This window comes from Tauraco erythrolophus, chromosome 9 (genome assembly GCF_009769465.1).
Source record: "Tauraco erythrolophus isolate bTauEry1 chromosome 9, bTauEry1.pri, whole genome shotgun sequence".
Lineage (NCBI taxonomy): Eukaryota > Metazoa > Chordata > Aves > Musophagiformes > Musophagidae > Tauraco > Tauraco erythrolophus.
Window position 1 is genome coordinate 11,734,591 of NC_141473.1, and position 25,399 is coordinate 11,759,989.

Consider the following 25,399-nt stretch of genomic DNA (forward strand, 5'->3'; position numbering starts at 1 on the left):
AACAAATTATTCAACACCCCTTTGCCAAAAGCCTAGACAGCAGGAAGACTCACGTTTTGACTAGTGACTGACACTTGGCTCAAGTTATGCCTGGTCCTTCAGGCTGAAGGGATATGATGTATGAATTGTTAAACCGGCCAGGGTGCCAGGAAAAAAGAGAGGGCTAGGATTTGTCTTGATACAGTTCTAGGGTCTTTTCAGACTTCTAAGTATCTTCTGATACTTTTTTTTTTCCAGTTCAATAACTAGAACACTGAACTTGGACAAGCACCAATCTGGGGTAGTTTTCTGCCAGCATTGGCAATGTGCAAAAAAGGGGAAAAGAAGTAAGAATGGCTTGAAAGAACAGCTTTGTCTCATACTTCCGAAATATGCAGCTCCAATATGACCAAACAGTATTTACTCCATCTCAGTGGAACCCTCTAAAGACAGACAACAAACCAAAAACTTAATGTATACAAGTTACAGCAATAAAACCAATCATTTTAATTGAAGCCATTAAAAAAACCATGTAAGGCAATATAAATGATAAAATTATACTTAAGAAGGAATAGCTAGCACTTTCTGAAAAGCTTTAAAACAGCAACAGACACTTTACAAAAGATCTGAGGGAAGAGAATAAAATTTCCAAACTATAGGTACTGTATAAAGGTAACATTAACAATTATCTTATAAAATACAGCAACAGAGACAAAATGGATACTCAAGCTCATTTGAAACTAAGCCTTCTGGGGTCTCGGTTAAAACGTATGTTCAAAAACTATTTTAAACAAGGACTAAATACTTCATATTTTAAATTTACAGGGCCCTGGCATAAACATAGCACTATACACAACTTCCAAACAATGCTGTAAGTACAGTTTCTTTTAACCATGCGTGGTGTCATCTTCTACGAAGTCTTTGGCCATTTCTGCTGTGATCACATCAATATGACTAACCTGGTGGAACAAAAAGAAGTATACAGTTATTACAGTCTGTCCTGTGGAATAAGACAGCCTTATTTCTAAAGGCTCCAGGACTCAGACAGGCTTGTAATCAATTTCTAATTTCCTTTACAGAACATGACATGGGACATCTGTAGATATTAAAATTCTTTTTCAGGAAGGAGAGAACTTTTACACAAGACTGTGATATAACCAGAAATCCATCACTGAAATAAGACTGATTCACTTTCAACTCAACTTCCAAGTCGAGTCTCAAATGCACAACTTAAGGTTCTCAGTAAACATTGTAACTAAAAAAAAAAATAAAAAAATGTATTTACCTTGTTTCTGAATTTTACACCATAGAACTTGTCAGCTGACTCAAGTAGTTCAGGCCTAAAGGTTGTTGTAATAAACTGAGCATGTTCAGCTAGTTCCATAATCATATCTAAAAAATCACAAGAATGCTTTATTAATGTAATCTTTTCAATAAAGTGGGACAGGTCTTAATATGAGACAGAGTTTGCTATTCCTTATTCAAAAGGAGGTTTTGGTTATTAAAAAAAAGCCATCCACAAATCAAGAAAAGATCCACACTAGGTTTTTAAATATTATCATTAATGTCAGTACCAACTCTGACAAACCCAGCCCCTCATCAAAATCAGCACGGTATTAAATTTCTACAATAAAAAAACAGAGTAGGCACTTTACCAACCATGCAACAAGCTAAATGTTCATTTTTAAAAATCAAACTGCACTTCAAAACAGGACTCCTTCCACCACACTGAAGTCAATACAGAGCTTCTACCTAAAACCAAGTTCATGAAAGCTTCAGAAGGTGTGAAGTTAAATTCTAACACACACGTTGGGATATTCAAAAATGTGCCTTTATAATCAGAAGCTTTTGTCTTAAACATCAGCGATGAGAAGACAGACTATCACCTTTGACCACAAAGATTAACAAAGGCAGACAGTTACCTGAAACAGCTTTTCTGTGCTGAGCATCCAAGGCTTGGTCAATTTCATCAAACAAGTAAAATGGAGCTGGATCACATTTCTGGATAGCAAATATCAGGGCTAGGGCTACTAAGGATTTCTGTCCACCTGAAAGTTGCTGCATTTCTCTCATCTCACCCTGCTTCCCTGTGAACGATACCTAAGAAAACAATGAAACAACAAGATGATTTCAAAATACCAAACCACAACGTCACTTGCTATTATAACGAATAAATAGGACCAATTAAACGTTGCCTTTAAAAGATATAGTTAAAGGGCAACTGAACAAACATTTGGAGTACTGAAAGACAGACATTTTTCTTTACCCTTATGCCAACTCCAGTGAACTGGTCTACAGACGGAACACTGCTTTGAGATCCAGATCCCCTTTCGCTCTCAGTGCTGCCTTCACCTTCATCCTGGGACTGACTGCCCTCCACATCTCCTTTCTTCATCACTAACGTGGCCTTGCCACCAGGGACTAACTTCTGGAATACCTCACTGAAATTTTTTGACACCTGAAAAAGAAACAGTGAATACATCAGCTCAATTTTGCATAATGAAATCAATTACGGCCAATAGCTGTTTTTACACGATCACACTAAGTATCTGCTTCAAAGCAGAGATGCACCTTCATTCTTAAACACAAGTAAAAGTGAGAAACAAACGCTACAGAAAGCTTGGTTTAAAAATGTCTAAGCCAACTGTTCTTGTAATATGAGAATTTTCACTTTTTTTTTTTAAGAAAATGGTACAATTGAAACAGAACAGCAGCAAAAGCAAGTATTACTTATTTCAATAAGCTGAGATCTCAGTTAAGGGAAAGATGTCTTAAGAGAAGACTTCACACTTTATAATTAAGACCCTTTGTTAACATGAGGAATTATTTTCACTGAATCCGGAGAATGGATTTAGTGCAGTTTATTACCAGACATTCCCCAGAAAGGACTGTACATAGTACAAAGAGATTCACCAGAAAGGAAGTATTTAAGAGGTTTAAAGAAAAGCTACGAGTTGTAATACAGCCAAGACGGGCACCTATTTAAATACTAGCCTATTTTTTTTTTTTCAGTGTACAAAACACCCACAAACCTTAAGTTACATGATACTGCCTTGTATTATCACAGAGCGGATGTACTTGGTATCTGCTTCTTCCCATACAGCTGCTACATAATGGAACAATCTGATTTCAGCATCAGTGCCTTTACAATTGTTGCTATTTTGTTACCTGTTTGAAAGTCAGCTGAATAGCTTCATATTTCCTGAGCTCAAGGACATTCATCAGCTCCATGATAGATTTGTAGCCCCTGTCGAGCTCCTCTTGTCTTTTTATCAACTTTTCCTTCTGCTCTGAGAAATTCACAAACTGATCTAAAGCTTTTTTATTGACGTGACTGTATTTCTTCAGTTCCGTATTGCACTGCTCCAGTTTGCGGAATAACTGTAAACAGAAAACATTAACATACCAAAGTGACTTGCAATTCTAGCCACAATTGACACTCAAGATGTATGTGACACCAGTATTTCAGGTCATGAAACATGAAACCAAGCATGCTTATTACCTGCTTTAAACTTAAAGTCTGATACTTTTCAAAAGCCTCCTGTGGAAGTGAACCCAACTCTCGGATTTTCTTCATGCATTCCTCTTTCTTCTTGAGGAGCATGCCTTGCCTGTTAGTCATTTTTTCAAGTTCTTTTGTGTCATGGTTAATGGCATCCATATGCTCCTTTTCCATGTTCTTCCAGCGTTCCATGCTCTTTTGAAGCTCCTTAATTCCTGCTTCTGTTTTGTCAATAGAATTATCCAGATCTGAGATATTGGGGGAGAGCACAAAACCCAAAGTGGTAAGTTTTAACTGCTGATTTTATGCAGGCACGTATCCAGTCAAGTATTTATGAAACAAGAATATAATCTAAAGAAAAAGATCTATTAAGAAATAGAAAGTTAATTTTAAGACAAAGAGCTGAAAATCCCTTTCTCGCCTTCCCCATGAGTATATGGCTTAAAAAATCTAACAGACATAAAGTCTAGAAAGAGAAGCAAAAAAAGTTTGAGCCATACGGACACTATTTCTTATTTGACAGCAACTTAGTTTTAGATATGTTGACAAAATTCAAAAACAATTATACAAGACCACATTTGTGTGAAGGTTGCTTCAAAAACACTACGCCCTGAAGCCAGAAGCCTGTTATCCCCAATATGCACTTACTGGTACTACAGTGTGCAGTTGCAGACACTTTCATTTATGTACGACATGCACAAAATCTCGTTTCACTTATCTTTTGGAGTAAGTTCCAAAAATCTGTAATACTAACTACTGTAGCTACTAAAGCATAATTGAAATTAATGATTGCTCCTCCTATTATGGTCTATTTCTAAACCAAAACATGGTATGTGTGAACTTTCAAAATCCTGGAGATTCTTCTTTGAAAAAATGATGCTACCAACCATCCGACCGTGCCAGGGTATCTTTCACTCGTTTGTTGATAGCCTCAAGTTCCGACGTTGTGGCAGTAAGAACTGTGCCTCCTTCTGTTTCCCGTAGCTCGTTCAGTTCCTATGGGACAAAGTAAATGCCACCAAGCTTCAGCATGGAGGGGAACAGAAGGAGAACAAGTTTTCTGCTACTCTACATATAGCTGCATTAAATATTCTAGTAAAGTTTTAGAGAATAGTTAGATCTTCAAACAAATCTGTCATTACAATGCTCTATTTATACATTAGCTGTGTATTTTGAGTAGGATTTCTGTCAAAAATTCACATGGCTAAAATCCTGTGCTGAAATGTACGTGAAGCACTTAACTCAGTTTGGATATATGGAAGCCAAACCCACCACAGGGTAACAAATGAGTATTTATCAAATGATTAATACATTAAAGCCTTGGAAATAAACAAAAAACAGATTGCAAAAGTACATTTAAGAGAAAATCCTTACTTGTTCCACTTGGTCTAAGCGTTTTCTCAGATTTTCATTGAGATATGTTTCAACTCTTGTGATAATGCCTTCTAGTTTAATCCTTTCATTCAAAAGCTGTCTGTTTTCCTGAAAAAATAAAAAAGTATATTAATTGCTTTAACTGACTCCTAAACAACTATTTTTCGCTTGTTAAAAAAAAAAAAGACAAAAAACACTCTTCACACAATTCTGTGTATTAAAATATTGCAATTCTTGGGACCATTGCTCTAATTTTAACAGGTAGACAGAACCAAACGGTAAATATTTTTGCAGCTGCGTAGTGTAAAAGTCAACCATATAAACCAGTGAATTTCTTAAACTGTATTAGCATCTAAATCCAATTCTTGAACCCAGAAAAGCTTTACAGAGTATACTTAAGTAGTAGTATTTTTTCAACAACATAGGTGTCAGACAAAACAGGTTTTGTCTCATGTGCGACATGCTTAAAGGCATTTTTTTCTTTTCCCACACTGTGCATCACTCCTTTCATATGACATCTATTTGTATTTATTGTTGTAAAGTCCAAGAGCAGGAGCAAGGAAACTGTGATGATTTCAACACAAATAACTCTCTCACAATACAGCTAGTAAAATTCACCCAGCATCTAAAAAAACACGCAAGTATACCGTGCGGATGAGAAAACTCCATAGCATGCCTACCTACTATTGATGAAACACGACTTTAATTACACTGTATTCATCATAAGTGACTTTTCATACAAAAGCACAAAAGTTTATTGGGAAGAAAGGTTATCACATTTAATAGCAAAACATTTTGTTTTCCTTACTTGCTGAAGTTGTCGAATTTCATCATTAAGAGCATCCACACGTTTCTGATCTTCAAGACTGAGCTGAGACAACAAATCAGTCCCCAGTTCTGCTTTTAATGACTCTCTAGTTGACTCCATAGCATGTAAACTTGCCTCCAGGCTCTGCAAACTGCGTTGCTATGGAATAGATATTAGACAGAATCAGACCAACCTGTACATTTATGAATTTCACTTTTCTGCTTACATAAGCATATTTTTGTGGCATATCTTCAGTTATTTTTTCATATTTCATATTACGATGTTAACCAGAAAGGAATACAAGTTTATCAGTAATATTAATGAAACAATTAATGGAAAAACAGTAAGAGCTTTCAATACTCCTATACTATACCTTAGGCATAAATGTCTTTTCAGACTGCTGCCTCTTCTCCTTCAGCATTTTCATCTCTGACAAAATACTGTCTCGAGAGGCTTTGAACTTCCTCTGTTGTGTCTCAATTTGCTGCATTTGGTTCATTAACTGGTCAATCTCATTATTAATCCATACCACGGGCTAAGGAAAACTCTGTCCATGCCTTAAAAAGCATTTTATACCTACCAGTACCTTCGATTTTTATTCCCGTTTGCATATTCAACTGCCATAAAAAAACCAAAACCAAACACAAAACCCCCACAAAAATATTCAGTTGTACAGCAGAAATCAAGAACCATCAACAAAAGTAACTTGAGCTCCCTTAACACCAATAACAAAAGAGGCAAGCTTAATTTAGCTATTAATTTTACAACATGGCACTCAGAAGAAAAGGGATATATTTGAACTTGTAAGGAAAGCTCAGATCTTACAAAATACAGAAGAGTAGATGCCTACATTTAGAAGAAATACGAGAACAATACAATTATCCCTTACTCAATTCTGAGGCAAAAAGTGTAATTTGTTTGCACTAATTTTGATGTAATGATTTAAGTCATAGCGCGGAGTTTGCAGTTTGTTTTAATTCGTGTTGAATCTCTAACATCACGTTACTCCTACTATGATGTATATTTTAACACAACATCAACTTAAGTGCCCTAAAAATTAGTAATTCCTCTAAGCAGAGGTTACAGTAAAATACTTCACTACATACTGAACAAGCTACAGAACAGGAAGTTAGCAGGAATGGATATTTTACTTTCTGAACAACTGAAGTTTATGTTATGTTCTAAAAGTTACTGTCAGACTGCTGTAACAGTCACTGATCTACCACAGCTGAAGGGTATGCCACATAGGAACTTCCATCAGTTAGATGAGCACCCTACCTACATCCTCTATAGATCCTTCCTCAAAAAGAAACCCAGGCCTACAGATTTTGACTTAAATGATAGCAAGGAAGGTTTCTCAGTTCCAAAATAGTAGCTCTGGTTAAAAGTTAAATTATACTGAAACCCAAAGGTCCAACAGGTAATTGGGGAATTTAACTACAAGCAGGAATTCAAGCTCCCAGTCCTAGTTACAAAAAGCAGGCTACCTGTATAATGCACGCTGGGATTGGTGTTAAAATTAGTTTCTGCACAAATCCTTTTAAACCATATGCCTGCATATCTGTAGTTTAAAAAAGACCTAACAAAGGAGAAAACACCACATTTAAATACTTAATTGTAAATACACAACCCAGGTCCTGCATATTGCTTACAGATAACAATAGGGGCGAAAGACATTCATTACTGCTGGTGCATGTAAAGCCAGTCAGCAAATTCAGTCTAAGCCATGCTTAACGGACCATTTCAACATCCTTCCACTGACTTATCAAGACATAAGTGCATGCTTTTAAAGTTTTGCTTATCAGCTGTGGATCTAAACATAGGCTTCAGTGTTCTGCTTATGTGCTGCCCCAAAACTTTTCTAATGCACCGCTGCAGGTCAAAAAACAAAGGAGCTCTGCTCTAAGGACAGAATGACCTGGATAATGGAGAAGAAAATTGCTTAAACCTCCCCTGTCCCTGAGAATCCTAGATATTGGATCTCAAAAGGACACAGTAGCATTAAAGAGGTTAGAGAAAAAGGTGACAGTTACTTGACTTTTTGTACAAAGAGACCGAAAAGACCAAGACTGTCAAGTCACTCAGCGCTTAATTATAATATAATGCTGTGGGGAGGACATGAAGAGCTTAAGTGGACCATGTAACACACCAGTTCAGGAGACAAGTACTAAAAACACAGCATGAGTCAGAAGAGGCAGTGAAGATGAACACAGGTAACAAGAATATCTGGTTATAGCAGTTACTACAAAAAAACTCTAGAAGGAATGAAAGCCCCAAAGTTTAGGGTTTCAGCCCATCTCTAAGCTTTACAGGCCAAATCAAATTTTAACAGGGACAGATTACTAAAGCTCCCTTTTCTTGAAGGTTAAGTGCCAGCCACTCTCTGAAGCAAACTATTGGACAAGGTGTGCTTCGATTACTGTTTTTCAGTACAGTTCCCCCAGCACGGAAGTTTTACCAAAAAATTAACAGCAATGGTATAGAAACTATTGCTTAACCAGTTGCATTGATCTAAAAATGATTTTTTCAAAGAATGCAATTCAGGCACATAAACAACAGGTATGTTTAGAACCTGTTATTTTCACTGGTTCTACATCAATTCTCACATGCAGAGTTTTTGTTTGTTTTGTTTTCCCATTGGTTTCTTTGTTATTAAAATCCCTACAGCAACATACAGAACAAGGTTGGACAAGCAATAGTCAAAACAAATGTCATGGCTAACACATAACATTAACGAAAGTTGTCTCCTGTTTTTCATCTATTACTGTAATTGCACAACAAAAGCATTGTCATTGCAGAATCTTCCCCCCAAAACAACAAAAGGATATTTTCAATGTTTCTACGTAAGTTTTCATTGAGTTTTGCTTCGAGTTCACCAAGTTCTTCTTCTGCCTTTCTAACATCTTTTTGCAATTCAAGCCGCGATTTCCTCGTGTCGTAATAACCTCCAGTCAAAGCACCACGATGGCTGACTTGATCACCTAAGAGCACAACAGAGCGAGACCATAAACCACACGCTACATGCTCTCCACAATGTTCACAGCAGTTTCTACAGCACGACTTCGCAGATTAACTAGAACATCTCAACTCACCTACAGAGGCACTACACCAGTATCAGGAATCACGTATGCATGTTTACAATAATTAGGGAAATGTTTATTTCTGTATTCAATTTAAAGTGCGTTTCCTTTCTCAAGGCCAACATAGACTGGTATGATCTCCTTTCAGCATTAGCTATTTTTTTTTTGTTTTAGTTAACTTCTGAAACCACACAGCTTGAAGGAAACCAACTTACATTAAGGGAAAAACACTAGCATTACCAGTTTAAAAAAAATAAAATCTCAGATCTTCCATGAGGGAGGAAACAGAAGAGAGGCTGAGTAATTAGCAGCATCTGTGGCTTGTAGAGTATGCTGTTACTAAAAATTAATCATTTCCTCCTCAGGCATCCTGATGAATTTTTTCAGATTGCCTTTAAGAGACAAAAAGTCTACAATAAGCCTGCCAGGAATCTGCTCTCCAAGGACAGACAATTAACAAGAGATACAGATTATTTCAAGGAATATAACATGCAAACGTGCCTGGTACGCAGAAGAATTCACCTTGCACATATCAGTAACTACGGCCGTATATTTGCACCCTAAATCCCAGTTTAAGTTTGTGGAAAACACCACAAATACTCCAAGAAAACAAACACCTATTAAACTGGATAAAATAAGTAGGATGAATACAAATCTAATCTGCTTTGCAATTCTCAGGATGGAGATAAAAAGTCACTAACTTTTAGATCATAAGAAAATTCAACAGCTTTTGAAAAAATTTGGTATTTTTAAGCACTGTACTTAATCAAGTGCAACCTTCTACATCTCAGTCAAGTGTACTATTATTTAAAATAATCTTATATTGACAACACCAACCAGACCATGTTTAATGAGCCTTATATTTCAGGGATCTCATTTTTACAATAAATAATTTATAAAATTGCAGTATTTACCTTCCAGAGTAATACAATCCATAGTGAAAGCTCTTGCCAGCTGGGTAGACACTTCCATGCTACGACAAATCAGAGTTTTTCCAAAAACATGCTTGAAAGCTTTGTCAAATCTTGGATTGTATCTCAGTTTACTGATCATAGGAATAGCATCCTGAAGTGACAGTGATTTTAATGAGAAGAGCATATTGACACAAATGTGGTTAAGTATATTGTAACTAAAACACACACAGAATCAAGAGCACCCTGGAAAAAAACCTACCATCAAGAGTAAAAACAGAATACACTCTAGCCCTGTAACAAGATTTCTAGAAGTTTAACATATCTCATTCACTGAATATGAACACCGGTTTCACAATGAATAAACTTCTAGAATGAAGACTTCTGGAGCTGCATATATCATTATTTACACACAGGATCTCAAACTCTGAGCTCAAAGCACAATATTGTGAATGATACTTTGGAAATAAACAGCTGCCAGTTGGTAGAAGGATGACACACTGACTGAAGTCAGTCCCAAAGACAAGCACATAAACACTCTATGGAAATCAAGTGCAAGATCTTGCAATTTTAGCTTTTAACAGCTAGGCTTGAGCCATAAGTCAACTAAGAGTCTACCAGGAATTTCATCTGAGTATTAAGTTGCTACTGAAACAAGTTGAGTAGTATCATAAATTGGCAGTAAAATTTTTTTAAAAAAAATTATTCCTTTCTGTACAGAGCAGGACACAAACATAAACACAGTTTTACTAGTAAAGCCCTCCCAAGATAAGCACACTAGAAGTCTGATTGTTTCCTGTTTTTTTCTATGCTTATCTGAGGAAAAAAGAAAAAATAATCTATTTTTAAACAATTTATTCTACCACTATTATTGTAGGAAGCAGTTCACATTTACACAATTATTTCACTACTAAAATTTCAAATAAAAGCAGATACTTTCCTGAAATGTACTTCAGAACTACTTTTTAAATCGTTGTCACTGAAGGTTTATTTATGCATTTTTAAATACAAAACCACAACTAATTTCCAGTAACTTTGGGAAATTGTCCATGGCTGTAACATGACACTGTCCTCCTCTTCAGCTTTGTCTATGGCAGCATTTCAGCTTAAAGAATTACAATTCAGTACTGCAGGCAATTATCAGGTTACAAGAAAATTCTACTTCTTTTTAGTATCATCTATTTACTTGGAAGATGAAGTTAAACTTTGAAGAGGAAATACCTGGTAGGAAAGTCAGTATTTTCCTATAACAGAGGTTTTACACTGAGAAGCATACACTAGAAGTAGTATTTAATTGCAGACATCCAACAGCAAAGCAAGTGGTGGCAACATGCAATATGCACACACAGTTCAAAACACAAGGCTTTGTAATTATGAAGCAGAGGAAGGTTCAAAAGGAACTCTAACTTACGTTGGTCTCAGGATAAGCAGTATCTCTAACATCCAGCTTGTTCAGAGGGAGGAAAGTAACTTCTCCAGGAAGGTTCATTTTATTGAATTCCATTAGGATCTTTGTACTGACCTCATCAGAATCCACAATGTGATAAAACAACCTAATTAACAAGCAAAACATTGCTGTGCTAAAAGCACTAACATATTTGTATGGGAACAGTAAGCATGCAGGTATCATTAAATAACATAAATATCAAGCTGCATTGCGTTTTCTCTTCACGTGCCTTAGAACACGCAAGTGCAGCCACTCCATTCACTTTCATTAAAATGAGATCAGTCAAGAATTTTACATTCCACCCTTCAGTCACAAGAGCAACTCAATATGCACAGTGTCACTCTGTACACAGCCTTTCTGGTCCAAATGCAAACCTCTGTCTTCCATACCATTTCAAGCTACAACATTCAGTCCTCTTCCCATGGATTCACAGTTTGCATCTTATGCCTCTGTATGCAATCAACACAAACAGAGACCACATCTACCTCCCTGTGCATGACGGACTAGCGGCACAGGGGTTGAAACAAGTGATCTTTCTTTTGCAAGTGGAACTACGGTTTGCTTTTAACTGCTTTTTCTAAACGATGGGGCACAACAGGAGTCAGAGAGAACTGTGAAGTATTTTGAAGAGGTACCCTTGTTCACACAGACGTGTTTCAGATGAGGGACTGCATTTCAGACTGTGGTAGCAACTGGCACCAATAACTAAATCGCAACACCGCAGTTGCTTTCACTGAAGTAACAGCAAAGAGCATGTACTTACCTGTTCCCTGCAGTAACTTCAACACACGTGTAGAAAGCTGGTTCACACTCAAAGTTATTCATCACAATGCCGTGATAGCCGTTTAGAACATGCTGGTTTATGCCTTTTCGACGGAAGTGCTCCAAAACTTTGTTTATGCTGTCTATACCATTCAAAATGGCCTGTTAAAACATAGCTCATTAATGTACTGAAATTAAAAGATGTAGAAGTAATATTCACTTTACTTTTAACTTCGTGAAAGTCATAACCTTCTTTTTCGCCAAGTTCCTGCTAACTAACCTGCAGCTCTAACAGAAGATGCCTAAATATTTGAGTCTGCCACTTTTCAGAGTCCCTTTTTTTTTTAAGTAAAAAGATATCAAAAGAAATTTTAGAGATTTCCATTTCTAGCTGGTCTTCTATCCCTCTCTCCTCAATTACCTTGAGCTTACAAAAGTAATTTCAAAGTAGTTGTAGAGCTATAAATACCTGAAAAACTGCACTTACAAATACAATTTGTCTTAATTATGACAGTAAGGCCATCATAACCAAAACAAATTATTGTCATATCTTTCAGATATGACTATGACCTGTCCTTTAAGAACGAGAAGAAAAGCTTCCACATGGAATTCTCAAGTACAAAGTATCTTACCTTTCCCGTTGCTGCTCTGAGAAGCTGCTGTTTCTTTTCTAAATCCTCTCGCTTTGCAGCCAGAGCTTGTTGTTCTGCGTTCTCCTCTCTCCATAGATAACTAGAGAACAAAAATAATTAAAATATTTTAAATGTGAATGAGGTCTAAGGATTTTTTTAATTATTATTATTCTTAAATACTGCTTATCTAACAAGAAGGTGAAGTGCAGGAGTTCATACATGGCTATATTTAAAAAACATACCTACATGCCATGTTAATAACTACACAGATGGGGTCCTTCACATTAAGTGAGAGTCAGACATATTTCAATTAATTACTAACTTTCTTTCGCTCTGTAGTTCATCCTTTTTATTTTTCACTTCATAGTATTTTCTGTCCAGTTCTTCAACACGAGCCTTCACTTCATTAAGATCCTGATCCAGTTTCTAATACAAAGAAAAGTACAATATGAAAGTACAGTGCTCTGTGTTCAAAAATCTCTATTTTATTCAGTATTAAATTACTACTTAAAATTCAGAAATAATTTCTACAAATGTTTTAACCAATTTACAACAAATCGTAAAAGCATGAAGAATAAATGCATCTTTGTAAGAGATGAGTAACAAGGTGAAGTTATCAAGCAGTCCGCAAGTCACACACTGCGTTGAACTGGCTATTACAATGGAATGGCTCACTAAGTCACAGGAAGAAACTGAATCAAAACAGTACCTGTCATACAAATAACTACATGTAATCATGCTCTGAAGTAACATTTCTGATAAGAATATACATACTAGTCTTGTGTACAATATCATACTGCTAGCAGTCAAAAATCTTAGCTTGCTCTCCAGCAGTACTAGTACTTTACCACACCTGCTGCCAACAGCGTGCTGTTTAAGCCAACGCAGAGACATTCTCCCCCTGCTCATTTAAACACTTGCCGTTTTCAAAGCCGCTCAGGGCTAGCACTGAGATAATGTTTTCACAGCTATCTGTGTACAGGAGGACTAATCGTGTTCTCAACACACAATGAACATTTTCCAACCTAACTTTGCAAGCTCTCCATCACAGTCACCCATGACATCTCCCCTTTGAACAACAAAAAGCTATAAAACACAGCCTGAGCATAAATCGACCTTCCTTAAGGACAAAACGAAAACAAAGACATGTTTATAAAAGGAATCAAAGGCCACCTCAAATTTAACCTCTTAAATTCTATCGAATTCCTATTACCAGCACAATACAATTACAAACAGTCAGTGTAAGTGCCATTTCTTTCATTCACCAGCTCAGAGAATCATTAATTTGCTATTGTGGGCCTCATCCAAACACTATTTTAGCAGAACATAGTCACCTTTGTACAACTACATTCCTAGATTTTGTCAGACTGATCCTTCATTTCAGTAGATACGTTACACAAAGACCAAGAACACTGTCTATCAGTACATGCAGAGTAGCAGCATTAGCACTGAATGGTGTCCCACCATAAGTGCAGGGGTTTTCACTCCTGTAGCTCCTAGGAGTGATATTTTTGGATTGTACTGCTGTATTTGCAGTGTAAAAGCTGTTTCTGAATGGAAATTAAAATCTAAAAGTTATGCAGATAATACTGAGACAGATTAATCTTCCAACATGGATAGGGACACAACTTCTAACCAGCTGCAATTGTGCAGAAGTGCAGTGCTAGCAGCACAGTTTAAACGTTTTCAATACTTCATTTTTAAAAGACCCCACCAACTAGAAAGTCTCATCTCCTTTAGAAAAAGGGCACTAAAGTCTAATTGTCCAAGATCAGATTGTTTAACCCTTCTCTCAAAAACACGAAGAAATAAACTGAAAACTTACACTGTACTGTTCCAAATTTTTCTCCTTGTTTGCCTCTGTATCCTCTAAATCCTTGTGTATAGCTGCAATCTGCCGCTTCTTGTCATTGATGGCTTGATCTAAGGACTTCAGTTCCTTCTTTATCCACTTATCCCTTTCTTCTTTGGAAGTAAACTGGCTTCCTCGACCTTGTTTTGCGTAAAGATCTGTTCTTTCCTGCGTAGCCTGTGCAAGCCTATTTTGAGAAATGAAAGATACGCTGTGTTATAAAGAAATCTCCAATTTATTAAGAGCAAGCATTAAGAATTAACATAAGAATTTTTGAAAAGTGTCAAACCAGGCTCTAAAATTTAAACACCAAATCAGTAACAAAAAGTAAAGGATCATGTTACAAACCAAAAAGACTTCACAAAACAGTAAGTCCACAATAGCTCACAAAAGTGGCTAAGCTTAAAAATTAGGTTCACCAAACACTTCTCCCACCCTCAACAGTAAAGAGGGTTTTTTATAGACCATCTGTAAGTACATATAGCTACCCCATTCTCACAGAAGTGAAACTGAATTAATTGCACATATGGATAGTATTGAGAGTATGTTGGGGTTATTTTAAAATGCTTTGACTCTCCATTGTAGAATGCTACACACCTAGCAATTCCCCTCTCTTCTTTTTCTTTTACACTGTTGAATTTCGGCTCTGTTTCTGCTAATTCTTTCTGCTTCTCCTCAATTTTCTCAAGAAGTTTTTGCCTCTCTTTTAACAGTCTTTTCTGAAAGTCAAACAAAGAGTATTTAAAGTTAGGTAATACCAGGAACTGTATTATTAGATAAATACACACTTCTAAAGAATAATTCAGTTGTAAGACTGCAAGATGCCATTGCTTATCTCACACTCAACTGTTTCAACACTTGAGAAGTGAATTCAGTTCCAGTCCAGACAGCAAAGAAGCTGAAATACGCACACAAGGAAGGTCTGTATAGGCCAAACAACAAAGTTCAAGTTAGTGCTACAAACAAAACCCTCCTTCCCAATTCTTGCAGCAATTAAAATCAAGTGAATTACAGATGCTTCATTCTGCAACACGCAGGGTGATGAATAAAGGATCATAGCACAAGAGTCTATGTCTACAGCCTCTTGAAGCACGCTGAGGACATCACAAAAAACTAAGAGATTGTCCAGCAAACCTTAGAAAATAATGAAAGGCCACAGTCTAAAACCAAAACTTCAACATACAAGCGTAATATCTTGTGCCAATGACATTTTAAGACTTCACCACAGTTACGCACCCTTTGTTCACTGTTGCCAGCTAATTCATCCTGCAGGTCTTTAGCCTTCAACTCCAATTTAGTCCTCTGTTTAATCTGCTCTTGTCTTTCAGCACTAAGTTGTTCTTTCTCTTCTTTCATTGCTGAAATCTTTGTCTTCAGTTCTCGAACTTGGCGTTCTATTTCCTATGCAAATTTAAGTATGTAGTATTTTAAACGCTGCATGCACGTTTCAGTATTTATCAAAATTCACAAGATCATTATCATTACGTAGATCAAGATGCTCTAAACGTGTGGAAAACTACTCCTGTTTCCAAACAGGATGAAAGCATAAAACAGAACTTAACACTGTTTAAAAAAAAAAAACAAAACAAACACCACCACTCACCCCTCGACCCAAAAGGGAAAAAAAAACAAAACAAACCCACACCACACGAAGCAAAACACCTCTGGAGAGCCCTTATTAAAAGTATTTTTACCTCCATTTTATCTCTGGCATCTTGCTGTGCATCTCTCAGCTGCCTTGACTTCTCTCCACTTGTCTCTCGTTTGGCAGAAAGCTGTACGGAAATATCATGATTAGCTTAAGTAGCAAGATTCTGTTCCAGAAAAAGTAATTTGTTAAATTAGTTAAGAACATTGACAGGATTCTGTCAAGGAACACAAGGAGATGTTGGCAAAAAGCAAATCAACAGCTCATGTTGCATTTTGTATTAGGTAAGATACATTACCTCATCGAGCTTAGCTCGTGTTTCATTAAGCTCCTGATTATAAATTGTGTATTCTAACGCTCTCCTCATTTTATCCCATTTCTGGTACTGAGCCAGCTCTTCTTTCTCCTCTTCTAGGGTATGCAGTCGCTCTTCAATGTATTTCAACAACTCATTGATCTTCTCTCGCTTGCCCTCTTTAGAAAAGATGACAAAATTCAAGTTTAGTTAAACACCATAATACATTCCCACACCTTTAAAGCTAGTCAATCTCCTCCAGTGACTAACTATATATGTCAACAGTTATGAAGTGTGAAAAGAAGAACCCATGTCCAGAAGTTCCCCTCAAAAAAAACATCCTAACAGAACTGCTCATACTAGTCAAGTAAGGCAACACAAGCATGTCCTCTCTTGGCTCATGAACTTAAAATAATTATAGACTATACTACAGAAACTTTAGTGTTTGCATAGCAGTAGGTATCCTGATTTTTGGATCACTGCCAGCTGACATCACTCGTGTTTCGAACAGTACAAATATCCCATTAGCTTAGCTAAAAAGTTTTATTACTAAAAGCGCACAGGAAGTCACTTATTAAACCTTTTGAGATATTTAAAATTCAAGGAGGAAATGTGACATGCTCTGTATCATTTTACATACCACAAATAAAACCTATCTAGCAATTAGCTTTACTGAAAAAGCCGTAAACTTTCAGAGTTAATGGAACTACTGTGGCACAAAACATACATTTCTTAATCTATTTCTACATTTTTACCTGTTTCTTTCATTAGTGAAATACTCTCTTCTTTACGTTCATCATACACTCTGGTACCAGCTACTTCTCTTAGTAACTTTAGTCTTTGAGAGTCAGGAGCTGTGGCCATCTGGTTGATCTGAAAATTTAAAGATCTACGATTTCAATAGCCTGCTCTGGATGCATGGCTAACAGACACACAACAGACCAAAGATCGTACTTTTTTCGCTGTGCCAGCTTGCCTGAGGTTTTGGCAGGAATATTCAGATATCTAGTATATACCATACTGCTTTCCTTTTGAGACAACTACTTTAGGACAGCAAGCATTCTGCTTGTCATGAATTTTGTTGGTTTTCAAATGCTGCCAGCTATTGCTAAAACTCAAGATATTACTATTATGTAAACTGAGGAAATCATTAGCCACTCAAAATTATGTTTAGAGAAACTTGAGCTTGGGGTTTTAAATTCTAGTGCTAAACCAACTAGCTTAAACACCTCCATAAAACCACATCATGTGGCGTTTATAAATCTCAGAATAATTCAGGTCATGAAACATTCTTTAATCCAACATTAAATCAGTCACACAATTAAAACCAATGTAAACCTCATTTTCCTTCAGTAGAAATTCAGTGATTGCATCCTTTTATAAGATGGTAACCGTTCCTAATTTGTATTATATTAAAACCAGTATGGATATTTTGGCTTTAACAGTCGTGCACCAACCCCCACCACTAAACACAAGCGACTTTCCAGCTGAAGTTGTTTCTTTCAAATACACACGTTCAGCTGTGTAGGAAAATTTATCTTGATAAACTTTTTAGACTGTACTGCTGGGCCAGTATTTCTGCCGCCAAATGCTCCTCAAGTCTCCTGCATTCTCCTTTTAAGTATGTCTTTCAGCAATCTTTTGGAGCTGACCATTATCAGCGTCTCCATGGTGTCCCACTCTGTAAGCTATTACAAGTAATCTGTCCTTTGTCTCCAGATCTGGGTGTCCTTTGAAAGGTCTGGTAAGGGTGCTTGGGTCTTGAAGATCAGTTAATATAGGCCAGGCTGCGAGCCCTTGCCCTGCTGTGTGTTCAGTTTTGGTTATCTCCATATGTTTCCACTCACCATTCATTGATTGGATGGTCAAAAATGCTCTTAAAATTCCCTATAATTACTTTACTGCCTCATCTTAAGGCCCAGAAATTTATCTGAAATAGTCATACAAATTAAATTTGCGTGGTATTTAAGTATACAGAAAAGCAAGTGATTGCAAAGACTACCATAAAAAAACAACTTTTCTAAATATCAACATTACAGACATTAAAACTTCTTTCTTAAAAATCAACATAAACTACCAAAACAGTAGTACTTGAAAAAGCAGCATCTACAAGAACTGTTTCAAACTAAGACGGATTTAAGTTTTGGTTTACTTCTGCAATAATTAAACGAAGTTTTGTATCCAGGAAACACGATACTCTCGATAGTGATTTCTTTCACTTTGGGGGGGGGGGGCAGGAAATCTTACCTTTCCTTGTTTGACAATATAGTAGGGGTTACTGCGAGAAAATCCAGCACTTTCAAGAAGATTCATTACATCATTTTTCCTGAAATGTTATTGTGAATGTATTAAAAACATAGTAAAAGTTACAGCTGTAAAAATTCAGTAAATTACCACAACTATACATCACATACTATAACCACTGTGTGCAATGCACGCTCCATTTGAAGAAGTTTCTTTATTTGATAATAGCTAATTCTAAACTGAAAAGAGAGAATAAAAACGGCAAACATCTAAAACACTATAGCGTTGGAAAGAGATTGAGAAAGAAGCAGCTCAAAACAAAAAGGAGGCAAGTACAGGTAAAGATATCACAAGGAAGGAGAGGAAGCAACCTAAGGTCTGGTAACAGTTCTATTTAAAAAAGCCCCAAAAGAAATACTATATAAGGAGTTAAACACCACATTAATGAATGGATTACACTGTAAATTCAAAGTCTGCTGTCTATCACACAGGGCTGATGTCCTTGCTGTCAAACCACCAGTACTCAGTATTACACAAATTAGCACTGCTCATGGAACTCATGCGAATTCATTTACTTCAGGCTACAGATGCAAGCGTTCAGTGTGATTAGAGAATTTTACAGAAATAGCACTAGTCTCATTCAGCTAAGGAAAAGAAGTACCTACGTCACCATTTTCTTGTCTAGGAAATATTGGTCCTTCTTGGCTCCAATGACTCTGCGAAGTGAGACTTCCTCTTTATCAATCTTAAGAAAACAAAACCCAGTAAATTTAACTGCTTGCAGCAGGTATGTATAACTAATCCAGAACATTTATGGCACTTTTTACCAAACTAACTCAAAAGCAATTATCATATCAAACACTTCTATAATACTGAGATACTAGAGTCTGAAATGATCATCTATTTCTGAAGTCGTATGTTCAACTCACCGGTAACCTGTTGTCTGAGTTGTCAAAAATAATTTCCACAAATGCTGAAATAACACGAGGACCCGTACCTTCCTAAGAAAGGAGATACTCTGGTTAGATAATTCCCACTTCCCCTTTCCTTCCAAAGACCTGAGGGTCAAGAACATCTATGTAATAAGGTCCAGTACATATATTTTTATTTCTGAAAACCCTGGTGTGCATTATCAGCATAATGTATTACTTTGTAATAAATCCCCTTTTGCCAAAGGGAAACAAAACATGTTTAAGGATGCTTCCAAAATAATTAAAATATCCACAGCCCAGCAATTTACCACTTTTGTAGTAATGTTCAAATGCATTAGCTTATTCTTTAATCTTGTTATTATCCACCTTCACTTACATGTAACAAAGCCAGCCTCTGCTCTGGGCGAAGATGACTAAACTCATCACTGAGGACAAACTGAATTGCTGTAATAAAACAGTAAAGAAACAGAAGATTTATTTTTTCCTCTAGGGAGATACACAGCAGTTTCTTTAACTCAAAACATACTGGTTTACTGTTGTATAGCACAGTCATGTTGTTGCTAATATCTTACAGTGTTTCTTCATTAAAAACCTCAGTCTGCTGGGTCTTTATCACTCAGCCCGCTGTACGCCAGAATTTTTCTGAAGAAGTCTCATTGCTGCCACCTTACTAGTTCACTGCATAAGCATTAACAACCCTGCACAGGTAGGGATTCACGAGCTTTCCTCTACAGATACACAGCACACAGGCCAGGCTAAAAATACCACTAAAACACTTAACGCTTGGCAATTTATTATAAAGATTACCATCCCAAAGGCCACTAACACCTTTGACTAGCATCTTTGCTCCTACCCCACAGAATCCCCCTCATAACCACACACTAAAAGGCTGGATAAACTGTGCCATACTGCTACAGAACCAGCTTAGAATCTAGCCACTAAGAATGCCTAAAGCAACTGCAAATATCACAATCAACTTCCAAGGTGGGTGACTTTTAGAATCAGTTTTCTCCTGTAAATACTTGTTTTGCCATTTAAAAATCTTAGAAGGCCCTTAGCAAGAGAAGCCAAATACCAAGGGAAAACCCAAAGGTCAGCATCAAAACAAGTGCTTTGAGATCTGTCTTTCATCACTGTCAAGTAATTATCAATCTGCCACTCCTTGTTGAGGAGGAACATTTGGTAAATTAACTCCTGGCAAAAACAAAGAAACCAGGTATCATCAGCGCACTCATGCTATTATATTAAGAAATTCATGCTTACCATAAAAAAAGTTGCTTTTTCCAGATCCATTTCTTCCCACTGAAAATTAAAACACAAAGCATAACCTTGAGTTGAGGTAGGTTAACATTGTAATGTACATGAAATTTCGCAAATAAATATTCAACAGAACCCAAATACAACACAGCCAAACAAAATCTCAAGGGAATGAGGCAAACTTAGTAGGTGGATCACCGAGTCATTTTCTGAGAAGAGGACAGCAGTCCTTTCCCCTGTCAAACACATTACAATGACTTATAAACTCCAACACCGTTCCACGATGAGAATAATGGTTACACCAATCCTTTTCTTTTTATACTGATCTCCTGGTGGGAGAAGAACAGTAGACCCAAACACAATTCTTCTAGTCCCAGCATCAATTTTTTGTACTTAACCAAAGGAAATCACTTGCCTATACATTCAGGTTGACTGTATGAACTTCAGGTAGAGCATGAACTCCTTAATAATCCACTTGCTAATTTAGCAATGTTTTGTTTTAAAAAAACTGTTTCGTTTTTAAAATTTACGCTTTCTATTTTTAAAAAATAAAGGTTTAAGAACACTGTACTATGGTAGCATACAGTAATTTCAATGTTCATTCTGATGTGTTTCAGCAAGGCTCAGTGTCTTATCCTTAAGATTGGCACTTACTGTAATAATTTCAAAACTGCTTGCCTTCCAGCAGCAATGAGCATCCCAGGCTTTTCATCCCTTTCTGTCTACTTGCCCTTCAGATTCGCCTCATCTCCAAAACTACTTGGGACTGCTATGAGGTCTTCAAAAATAATGAAGCTGGAATATATTTATTTTTTCCCCTTTCAAAAACACTAATATTCAGATAAAGTTTTAGCTCCCTGTGAACTAACATTACATAACAGGACATGCTATTCAAGTCATATACACAGTTTCTTCAGTCTCAGAGTAAATCCTGGCTACTAAGTTTTTATGTCCAAAATTGACTGCTTTCTGTTGGGTCAGCAGTCTCAAAGTTGCTGCACAATCACTAAATTCAATGCAAATGAAAAGGCAGGACCATAGGCAAAAAATGGGAAGAGGGATGAGAATGGTGGACAACATGCTGTTAGATTAGGTCTTATTTATCAAACTACACTTCGAAACTTTTACTTTTTGATAGTCCACATTCCGGAAATACGTTCGTCCCAAGCTGGAAGAAAGAGGATCATCATCTCTGCAGCAGTAGCTAGTGTGCTTACTTATCAAAAATGATCACACTTGCACATTCCAAAAGAAAAAAGAAAAAAAAAAATGCCATACAAATACTCTGATGTTCCTGCAAGGACAGCCTTTAAAGGGGGCCTGGCAGATACAGGGATCTGCACATATGAAGGAGTTTACAGACGTCATTCAATTACTGAAGGTTCGGACGTGCTATTGTCACAGTAAAACTGAATGCTAGCATTACTTTGCTGTAAGTGGAATACGCCTTGTGATATGTTACAGACAACGGTAAAGAAGTTTCTGATACAGAAAACATAGTCGTCAAGTGTAAGCAGAATATTAAAAACTATAAAGGACTCTAATGTGAACATTATCTGAAATAACAGTGCAACTCTAGTTAGTGTTAAAGGACAAGTATCAGAACTTACCAATGACATTGTGTTTTGAGCTAAATGGGTCCACAATGGTTTGGTCCCTGTAGCTTCGAAATCCCTGAATGATTACCTGATGAGAAGAGTGAGTTATTTTAACAAGGTTCTCTCTGTTCTTGAGCATTTTTTGAACTATAAGATTTTACAGAATACTTACATCAATTAAAATATACTTGACTTTGCCTACCCTTCCTGTGTGCACTTCAACTGTCCAGCTCAAGATCAGCAACTTACATCATAAAACTCATCCCTCACCTAAGCATCACTTTAGGGACAGACTTTTCTCCCCCCATCACAAGAGATGCTAGTACTTATCTAGGCCAAAGCACAGCAAGCAAGAGAGTTCTGAGAGTCTTCAGTAACAAACTACAGAAAAAGATGTATTTGCATTGAATATTACCTCCAGGAAAGAAAACCCCAATATAACAAGCATTTATCCTAGTAGGGCCAGATTTATATTTATTTTTTTACAATGCAATCCACATAGCATAAGAATTCTATTCACAAATTCCCCAAAGTCAGTGACTACCCAGTCACTGCGGCTGTGAACACAGACCCTCCCCTAAAAAAACCAGTCTATCTCAGCTGCCAGGTGGAGCCTGTCACAGCAACAGCAAGCTCTGCTTCAGTATCAGGGGCTTTCAAAGGAAAAATAGAAACAGTAAATCTTACTCAGGTCTTGCCATCAACTCCAGGCCACAGCAACTATGCTCACTCACTCTGATTTTGAAAAATAAAAATTTGAAAAATCCCAACATTTGGCAAACAATGCTGCTTCCCAATTAATCAGATTTCAAGGGGAAAAAATGAAAGAATGGGAAAAAAAATTAGTCTCTAGTATTTTTACAGTTTACCTATAATACTCCAAAACCATCCAGATTGGAATAATTCATCTACTTTATCCTTGTAAGAATCTGAAAGCCTCTAGAAAACGGTAAAAACAACCAATCGTTTTTTGTTGGATACTACTACAGAAGCACAAACTTTTACCACCCACATATTCAGGCACTGCAAGAGTATGATACAGGCAGACTCTGAACAACATTTTCCTCTGCTCTCAAAGTTTCTTCCTAGATGGCTTCCCACTTCATCCATCCTGCATATTCTGAAACCTCGTAACTTCTTTATTGCCTTGTATAGCCTAGGATTAAGACTTAAATAATTTCAACCTTCAAACTCCAGAAATCATTTCTGGGAAGAAACAAAATGAGGGATATTGGTGAAACCAAACTCACCCTCATCTGTTTTATTCTCGCGTTCACACCTTGTTATGCTGTCTTCTACAGCTCCTAGAACAGTACTTAACAGACTTAATTTGGACTTCTTACTCTAATTCTATATATCTTCACTACTGTTTACTTTTGTGCAATTCAAATCTGCAGAACAAGAATTCTGACTCAAAGACTTTAAAGCAGTGTGCACACCTGCAATGTTGATTTACTGAAACACAATCAAAACGCATTTGAAGCACTCCCTAGTTAGTCAAACAGTTGATGAAAACCTGACTTCTATGTACAACACACATTTTCAAGCATGATAAAGCGGTCTTCTTCATAAAGATACCCACAGAGTGTCAGAAAGTCAGGTCAATTTTAAGTCCACTGAGAAATAAGAATCCTAGTAGGCTTTGTGTGATCATGCATAGGCAGTGGTATGAAAGCAGCCACAGAAATTCAACCGTACTATGCAATATGACGGCAAGGATATACTATAGAAGTAACATTCATGATCCCCTCAATCTTAAAACTGTTTGGAAAAGGTCCATACCAGGACCTTCTTTTTAACTGAACGTTAGCTGTAGATCGCTTGTCAAAGATGAAGTATAATAGGTTAAATGGTGCATGCCCGGAGGCCTAAGGCATCACCCCAATACAAATAGTAACTGTTGTTTCTCCCGGGGGAAGGGGCGCACAGAACCAGTTTGAACCGAAATCCCAAATACAGTCACATTTCTCCACTAAAAACCACATGCAGATTTAAAAAAAAAAAAAAAAAAAAAGTCAAAAAGAAAAGAACTACAACTTTAACAGCTGAAAGATGCCGCCTGACAGCTGAGGAAAGCCCTTTGTTTGGGTACGAGCCTCCTGGCCTTGGGCCGGCCGCGCTGGAGGGTCAGGACACCGGCGCTGCGCCGTCCGAAGGGTCCCCACAGAGCCCGCCAACAAGCTCCGGGCCCAGAGAGGGGCTCCCCGCAACGCCACTTCACACCTCCAATGAATGAAACCAGCCGCGGGAAGCGGGGGAAGCAAAGCACCCGCCAGCCTACGCAGCGGACTTGCTCCATCGCTGGGCCGGGGACGCTTCCCCTCAGCAAGGGCCGCGGTCTCCCCGCCGGGACAGCGGCGAACCAAGCCAAGGCCTTCGCCAGCCAGCGGGCCTCTTGCTGCGGGCCGGAATCTCGCTGTGCCGCTCGCCCAGAGATTGAAGACCCCCCCTCAGCGCCGGGGAGGGGCAGAGCAGGCCAGGCCAAACCGACCCGGCCAGGCCCGGGCCGCACCGCACAAGGCGGGCGGCTTAGACCCCGCCGGCTTACCTGCTTGATGTACATGTCTGGAAAGGATGGGGGAGGCGCCCGCCCCGGTGCCTCCTACCGTCACTCAGCCCGCCCTCACCGTCTCTTCCCGGCACGAATACTCGACTTGACCCCTGGGTCTCCGCCGCCGCCTCCTCCCGCCCTTTCAACCTCTCCAGACTTCCCGACACAGCAGCCCGCTCACCCCTCACGCAAACAAAATGGCGGCGCAGCCTCCCCCATTCCGACCCGGCGCGAACCATTCAGCAGCCGGTGGAGGGGGAGGTGCGGAGTAGAGAACGCTCCCTTGTTCCTGCGGAGAAGGGACATCGCACAGGACAGTAGAGAACCCCTTTCTTTCACCTTTAAAGTGCCTCACTGGCCTTCTGAAGGTTCTCTGAAGCGGAGAAGGCGGGTAACGCTGCCTCCCCTCGTACTAGTGGTCCCCCCAGGGAGGCAGGAAAAGTGGTTTCTCCCGCTCAGGGGCGGGTTGGGCGCCAAAGGCAAGTGTGAGCCCAGCGAGGGAAAGTGGCGGGGTGGGAGGGCGTGTG

General features: G+C 38.0%; 1 protein-coding gene across 1 annotated transcript; it reads right to left on the reverse strand.

The window, feature by feature from the left end:
- Nucleotides 1-522: 522 nt before the first annotated feature.
- On the reverse strand, nucleotides 523-25,042 carry SMC3 (structural maintenance of chromosomes 3). The gene is made up of 29 exons (XM_009988039.2): nucleotides 24,870-25,042; nucleotides 22,334-22,409; nucleotides 20,730-20,768; nucleotides 19,843-19,910; nucleotides 19,464-19,535; nucleotides 19,200-19,279; nucleotides 18,538-18,616; nucleotides 17,046-17,163; nucleotides 16,294-16,469; nucleotides 16,042-16,122; nucleotides 15,584-15,748; nucleotides 14,945-15,066; nucleotides 14,321-14,534; nucleotides 12,818-12,921; nucleotides 12,496-12,595; nucleotides 11,865-12,025; nucleotides 11,066-11,207; nucleotides 9,658-9,808; nucleotides 8,492-8,644; nucleotides 6,037-6,188; nucleotides 5,664-5,822; nucleotides 4,856-4,963; nucleotides 4,369-4,477; nucleotides 3,482-3,729; nucleotides 3,148-3,360; nucleotides 2,246-2,437; nucleotides 1,902-2,079; nucleotides 1,265-1,371; nucleotides 523-938 (listed from the first exon to the last, which is right to left on the reverse strand). The coding sequence occupies exons 1-29, from the start codon at nucleotides 24,882-24,884 to the stop codon at nucleotides 867-869; spliced, it is 3,654 nt and encodes a 1,217-aa protein (XP_009986341.1). The 5' UTR covers nucleotides 24,885-25,042; the 3' UTR covers nucleotides 523-866.
- Between the last annotated feature and the right edge of the window lie 357 nt (nucleotides 25,043-25,399).